The sequence below is a fragment of the Littorina saxatilis genome, linkage group LG6, assembly GCF_037325665.1.
Source record: "Littorina saxatilis isolate snail1 linkage group LG6, US_GU_Lsax_2.0, whole genome shotgun sequence".
NCBI classification, from domain to species: domain Eukaryota; kingdom Metazoa; phylum Mollusca; class Gastropoda; order Littorinimorpha; family Littorinidae; genus Littorina; species Littorina saxatilis.
The window spans coordinates 15,960,453-15,968,245 of NC_090250.1; the positions used below are offsets into that span (position 1 = coordinate 15,960,453).

The 7,793-nt window shown below is 44.2% G+C and overlaps 1 protein-coding gene across 1 annotated transcript in view; it reads left to right on the plus strand.

Annotated features, from left to right (window-relative positions):
- The window catches only part of LOC138968608 (lymphocyte antigen 75-like), a 76,920-nt gene that overhangs the window by 64,489 nt on the left and 4,638 nt on the right, over positions 1-7,793 (plus strand). The window contains exons 48-51 of the mRNA XM_070341202.1: positions 349-520; positions 2,370-2,624; positions 5,096-5,275; positions 5,995-6,249. Coding sequence (XP_070197303.1) covers positions 349-520; positions 2,370-2,624; positions 5,096-5,275; positions 5,995-6,249 — 862 coding nt within the window. The remainder of the gene's footprint in view (positions 1-348; positions 521-2,369; positions 2,625-5,095; positions 5,276-5,994; positions 6,250-7,793) is intronic.

Sequence of the window (7,793 nt, forward strand, 5' to 3'; positions counted from 1 at the left end):
TTGTCCTGACCAAAATTAACATCGGGAGAAAAAATCATTATTGCTTTGTTGCTTCTTTTGTTTCTTATTAAATCCTCTGTCAACATTAACCTCTGATTGAGGCAGATCAAGACAGCCAAGGCAACGAAGTTTTGGAGGATGAAAGGAAATGGACAATGTTCGGAAATAACTCTGTCGGGTTTGTATGGGCTGTGAAAGAGTGAATTCCCTTGCTTTTAGTAAGACAAACAATCCAGTCAGCGTTTTTATACTGGTGCAAAATATAGTGTAGGATACTGTGTTTATATCCCAATGCCGGTGGAGGAGTTCCAGTATTGTAGATAACTATGATCATACTTACGCGTGCAGACAAAGGGAGTGTATGTCTGGAACTTGGGCTGGCCAATCACCTTCAGCAACTGGGCACCTGAGGAACCGTCTCGGGGGGACGGGGAGGGCTGTGTCCGAATGGACAGCGATGGACATTGGGTGGACGATGACTGCAGCCAGACGCTGCCCTACGTTTGTGCCATCATTAATGGTGTGTGTGTGTGTGTGTGTGTGTGTGTGTGTGTGTGTGTGTGTGTGTGTGTTAACATAATGTATAGCTCCCTAAACTATTGGCACACTCGATTTGTCCTTCCAGTGAAAAAAACGTCGGCTCCCAATCTCAGAACTGGCCAGGCGTTTGCATGGGATAAGACCCTCCCTCCTCTTCTTCACATACCTTCTTCTTCATCTTCTGCGTTCGTGGGCTGAAACTCCCACGTACACTCGTGTTTTTGCACAAGTGGAATTTTACGTGTATGACCGTTTTTACCCCGCCATTTAGGCAGCCATACGACGCTTTCGGAGGAAGCATGCTGGGTATTTTTGTGTTTCTATAACCCACCGAACTCTGACATGGATTACAGGATCTTTTCCGTGCGCACTTGGTCTTGTGCTTGCGTGTACACACGAAGGGGGATAAGCCACTGGCAGGTCTGCACATAAGTTGACCTGGGAGATCGGAAAAATCTCCACACTTAACCCACCAGGCGGCCGCGGCCGGGATTCGAACCTTCGACCTTCCGATTAAGAGGCCGACGTCTTACCACCCCGCCACAGCGCCCGTCTCTTCACATAACAAAAATGAACAGCCTGTGTGCTCTCCGTGCAGTTGGAATTTGTTTAGAATAATTTCGAAAAAAGCCCACAGTGGGTTATTTTTTTCATTAAAGAAATAAATTCATCAAAGATATTCCAACTTACCACATCAAGCGGTCAGGGTGTTGAATTTTGGCAAGTGTCCAAGTGAAGACATGGCCTTATTTCACGTAAAAGCCAAGTCGGATTTGAGATGATGAGTCGAACTCTTTTAACGAGAAGTATAGTGTTTGTGCCTTTAATGTCGGATTTCACACGCAGGACAGGATTAATCGTTCACATCCACATTAAATAAAGCGTGTTTGACAATCTGGATCTCTCAGCCTTTACAAGAATACTCAGTTTCGCTGTCAGGTCGTTCAGAAAATGTGCCGTCGTGAAAATGGTGTCAGTAGTATTTATATTCTGCAAAGGGGGTATTTAGAATGGAGATATTACAGCGAAAGCTCAAGAAAATCCTGTTCACCAGTTACACCATGTTTGACACGTGGGTATTTTCAGTATTCTAGTTGTAACCACCAACGCACAGGAGGAAAACACCTGTGTGTTTTTTTTTATTTTTTATGGAATAATTACAATTTACCTGCTTATCTTTGACAAAGAAATGCCATTATATTGACTAAACTTAGCAAAACAATGATTGAGACAAATTTCGCACCCCACCTAAAGCATTAATTCCCGTGTCATTTCATTCAAACATTTAATGCCAAGAAATCTTACTGATCCGAAAAGAGTGCCAGATCTATAGTTAAGTGGACGGGCGGGGATGTAGCTCAGTCGGTAGCGCGCTGGATTTGTATCCAGTTGGCCGCTGTCAGCGTGAGTTCGTCCCCACGTTCGGCGAGAGATTTATTTCTCAGAGTCAACTTTGTGTGCAGACTCTCCTCGGTGTCCGAACACCCCCGTGTGTACACGCAAGCACAAGACCAAGTGCGCACGAAAAAGATCCTGTAATCCATGTCAGAGTTCGGTGGGTTATAAAAACACGAAAATACCCAGCATGCTTCGTCCGAAAGCGGCGTATGGCTGCCTGAATGGCGGGGTAAAAACGGTCATACACGTAAAAGCCGTGGGAGTTTCAGCCCATGAACGAACAAACAAGTGGACTGCCCTAAATGGCATGACACGGGGATTAATGCTTCAGTTGGTGTGCAACAGTTGTCGCAATAATTGTGTATTGCTTAGTTTACTTGATCAGATCCTGTCCACCCTATCAAGTTTTTTAATTCCATGTTTGTTCACAGAAAACTATACGACTTTCACCCCTAAGCCACCAACGGGTCAGTGCGTGGGACACAACTGGGTGGCCTATGGCGATTTCTGCTACCTGTTCAAAGGAGATGACCGGCAGACTTTCTACGAGTCACAGTTACGATGTCGAGAGCAAGAGGCTCGTCTCATTTCCATTCATGACAACACGACAGTGGAGTTTCTGGTCAACATGGTGATATCCCAGACATCGTACAATGTGTGGCTTGGCCTGTACGGGTCACAGACAGGTATTCCAGTGTTTTTGTTTTGTTTTTTTGTCTTGTTTTTTTTCTTTGTTTTTGTGTGTTTTGATCTCAGTTGCATGCAGGCTGCTTCAACCCTTACTTTTTTGCTTTTTTTTGTGTTTTTTGGCAGGGACCATCCTTCTTCATTGATCTTTTTTTCTTCTTTTTTTCTGCTTTTTATGTTAAAGTTTCTACTTTAAATATATATCCTTAACAATACTATTTCTAAATGTATTTTAAACAACTTTTCTATGTAACAATTCCCTCTCAAAAATGCATACAATATCAAGAGGGGAACCACATCTATAAATACCAACACACATTTTGGCTACCACAATCAAATAATTCACATAACTTATTAGTGCCTTGAAACTTTGTGAATTTTCAAACACGCCCAAAAAAACTTCCTTTACTGTAATTTTAATAACCATATTATATTTACAATTCACTTTATCCTCAACGCATTTCCAAATGGACATAATTTTCGGGCAAAAATAAAAATAATTTTCAATATAATCAATTTTGTTCTCACAATAAGTACAACAATTACTCGAGGAAATACCTATTTTATACAGTAAAATATGTGTGGGGTTAATATTGTGCATTAATTTCCATTGTAACATTCGCAATCTTGTTTCAGTGGTTATACTTTGTTGTTGACTCTGATACAATGGAACCTCCCTCTATCCCCACATCCCAACCCCACACCCTATCCATACCCCTAACCCTAACCCTATCCATACCCCTACACCCAACCCCAAACTCGAGGACTTCCCGCCTTTTAAGACCCTCCGTTTGTTCGAATCCCGGCCGCGGCCGCCTGGTGGGTTAAGTGTGGAGATTTTTCCGATCTCCCAGGTCAACTTATGTGCAGACCTGCTAGTGGCTTATCCCCCTTCGTGTGTACACGCAAGCACAAGACCAAGTGCGCACGAAAAAGATCCTGTAATCCATGTCAGAGTTCGGTGGGTTATAGAAACACGAAAATACCCAGCATGCTTCCTCCGAAAGCGGCGTATGGCTGCCTTAATGGCGGGGTAAAAACGGTCATACACGTAAAATTCCACTCGTGCAAAGACACGAGTGTACCTGGGAGTTTTAGCCCACGAACGCAGAAGAAGAAGAAGACCCTCCGTTTTAAGATTTTCTGCGCATGATGTCTGTACTTTTACTCCATTTAAAAGACTCCCTTCCGTTTTAAACCTAATTTTCTCGGATTTTGTGTGTGGAGATTTTGAAAAAAGGATCCACTGTAGTGGAAATAGATGTGTACGTGGTGGTGGTTGCTAGGTCAGCTGGGAAGATATAAGCTTGTAGTTTGTCATTCTATTTGTAATGACAAAGGAAAGAGAGTTTACAGTTTACGGATAATGACTTTTTTATTGGTCAATGGATATATCTAGGCCATAATAGTCTTTTTCCTCAATTTGTACCAAGGTTGCACTTAAGATGAAGAGTTCACAACAAAACGATATCGACATCCCTCTCTCCCAATTAAAAAATAATAAATAAATAGATACATAAACATATAGATAAATAAAGAACAAACAACAACAAACAAACCCCATAAATACAATACAAATGAGAATGCATACTTTCCTGAACACAGGTCTGAGCTTGTCATCGTTCATGTCTTCACGTGTAGGCTACCTGTGTGTCTTGTTTTTGTCATGAAGACACAACAAGCTAATCAAAATGTAATGAGAAATATTATAAACCGGGTAACGGAAACTTAACTCTCTTAGGCAATTGTCTTAATATGTACATTTACACCAGACCTTTAAATCTAAAAGTTAAAAATATTAGGCTGGAAAAAATGCCATGTTTCCGATTCCCGACTAACCCTAGTTTTTCTATCCAACCCTAGAACTGTTTTTGATCCGTCCAAAAAGAAAAATGGAGAAGAAAAAAAACTCGATTTTGCAGACTTTACAAGGAAAGTTACACGTCCACGACATTCAGGGGATACAGCTCGCACGATGTCCGAAAAAGAAAAAGCCATATGAGCCTGTGTTTGTTTGTTTGTTTGCTTAACGCCCAGCCGACCACGAAGGGCCATATCAGGGCGGTGCTGCTTTGACATATAACGTGCGCCACACACAAGACAGAAGTCGCAGCACAGGCTTCATGTCTCACCCAGTCACATTATTCTGACACCGGACCAACCAGTCCTAGCACTAACCCCATAATGCCAGACGCCAGGCGGAGCAGCCACTAGATTGCCAATTTTAAAGTCTTAGGTATGACCCGGCCGGGGTTCGAACCCACGACCTCCCGATCACTGGGCGGACGCCTTACTACTTAGGCCAACCGTGCCGGTCATGAGCCTCAGTGTAGATTAAAAAAAAAATATATATATAAAATTCATAGACAAGTAACTATCTACTGACACTAACTTTGTTGGCTTTGTCATCGGAAACAAAAATGTCTACTTCTTTTGGCATTATGTTTATAAACATTCGTTTGTTGTCCAGCTGGATTTTCCTGGCTTGACCACTCAGCTGTTGAGTACACCAACTGGGCAGACTCCGAGCCGTCGGGAACCAACCAAGAGGATGTGCCTGAGCACTGTGTGGGCATGGATCCTCGCACTAAGCTTTGGGATGACCTTGACTGTGACCTTCACCTTGGCTACATCTGCCGCAAGGCTCAAGGTCAGAGTTAACCTATGTTTTATGTGTGTTGTCCTTTTGTCCAATTGTTGTTATAATCGTTTACAGGCAGGCAGAGTGTGCCGAAGAAAGTGTTCCATTTGTATGTAACATTTTAATGGACAATAAAGTGTTGTTATTGTTATTGTTTTAATTTTGTTGGAATGTGACTTGGTGGGAGGCGGAGCCAGGCAGCTGTTGTTTTTCAACTAAAAGTTGAAAATAATAGAGGTTCTGCGTACCAAATGTGCAAAATTGTGCTGAGTTATTCAAAAGCCGTGTGGAGAAAGCAGGCATGTTGTTCTCTTTGTAAATGATGTAAAAGACTTCTCCTTTCAGCTGTGCCAGTATGCACATTCTATATCTGCCTTGAAAAAAATATAGTTGTAAATCTGTTCTGCATAGTGTTAAGACTAGACTATAGTTCTCAGTTTGAAATTTCAGATCACCCTTAAAACGATACAGTTGGAAACATGCAAGCGCATGGAATGGTTTTATATAGCATCACTGTGTCTTGTGCTGTGTGCATTAACGTTTCTCAATAGACCGCTCCTTCTATTAAGACCCCCAAAAATCTTAAAATGTAGGCCTGGTACATTTACGAAGGACTCAGACTGAAAAAGCAATGTATTAAAAGGGAAAAAGTCTTATACTGGGTGGTCTTGAAAAGGGGGTTTCACAGTATTTGCCTTGAAAATCACTCTGGACTTATCTTTCTTCAGAGATCGACAACAGCCTCGTAACACGACCCCCAGTCATAGGACCCCAGAACTCGCCACCAGCCATTAGCCAGGTGCCCCAGAAGACCCCAGGAACACTCATCCCTCCTGTGCGGCAATCGACGATGACGCCCAAAATTTCAACTTTAACACCGAAACCTCCGCTTTGGCCACAAACACCGACAACCACAAGGCACCTTTCTCCAGGTTCTGCCAACAGCCAAGGCGGAGTTTTTCCCACGGCAGAAGGACAGACTGGTGTGTATAATTCTAATATTTATTGGCAAAGTCGACCTCGTGAAGTCTACTTCACGAAGTTCGCTGCACAAAGCTTTGGCAGGGAATGTTCGATAGATTTCGAGAAAACAACTTCGGGCTGAATGAGGGGAGGCTTGAAGGGTCTTTGTGACTGGGAGGTGAGGGGAGGCTTGAAGGGTCTTTGTGACTGGGAGGTGAGGGGAGGCTTGAAGGGTCTTTGTGACTGGGAGGTGAGGTGAGGGGAGGCTTGAAGGGTCTTTGTGACTGGGAGGTGAGGGGAGGCTTGAAGGGTCTTTGTAACTGGGAGGTGAGGTGAGGGGAGGCTTGAAGGGTCTTTGTGACTGGGAGGTGAGGGGAGGCTTGAAGGGTCTTTGTGACTGGGAGGTGAGGGGAGGCTTGAAGGGTCTTTGTGACTGGGAGGTGAGGGGAGGCTTGAAGGGTCTTTGTGACTGGGAGGTGAGGGGAGGCTTGAAGGGTCTTTGTGACTGGGAGGTGAGGGGAGGCTTGAAGGGTCTTTGTGACTGGGAGGTGAGGGGAGGCTTGAAGGGTCTTTGTGACTGGGAGGTGAGGGGAGGCTTGAAGGGTTTTTGTGACTGGGAGGTGAGGGGAGGCTTGAAGGGTCTTTGTGACTGGGAGGTGAGGGGAGGCTTGAAGGGTCTTTGTGACTGGGAGGTGAGGGGAGGCTTGAAGGGTCTTTGTGACTGGGAGGTGAGGGGAGGCTTGAAGGGTCTTTGTGACTGGGAGGTGAGGGGAGGCTTGAAGGGTCTTTGTGACTGGGAGGTGAGGGGAGGCTTGAAGGGTCTTTGTGACTGGGAGGTGAGGTGAGGGGAGGCTTGAAGGGTCTTTGTGACTGGGAGGTGAGGTGAGGGGAGGCTTGAAGGGTCTTTGTGACTGGGAGGTGAGGGGAGGCTTGAAGGGTCTTTGTGACAGGGAGGTGAGGGGAGGCTTGAAGGGTCTTTGTGACTGGGAGGTGAGGGGAGGCTTGAAGGGTCTTTGTGACTGGGAGGTGAGGGGAGGCTTGAAGGGTCTTTGTGACTGGGAGGTGAGGGGAGGCTTGAAGGGACTTTGTGACTGGGAGGTGAGGGGAGGCTTGAAGGGTCTTTGTGACTGGGAGGTGAGGGGAGCGGGGAAGGAAAGGGATATTGGTAGTGGCATTTTGAGCGATCAGTAGAGTGGTGGGAGTGTTTTTATATGTTTTATATGTTTGTGTAATAGTATTTGTGTCACAGTTTTGCTCTGTGTGTGCGTGTGTGTGTGTCCGCATGACTGCTGTGTTACACATGAACCACTGCTTGATCACTTACAAAGTCACTTACTTCTTATACGTACTTGATAAAGATATGTTTTTGTCAGTGTGTATCTTGTTATTAGCATCTTGTCAGCTCAGGAAAAAAAAACATCTCTTGATTTTTCAGGTTACACTTACAGTTGAAGATTTCCTGCAAAACATGTTCCGTGACATACATATATATACACTATTTTTGTTTTCTCAATACTTACTATTATTAGTCTTTTATGGTATACAGTGAAATCCCTTTTAAGAT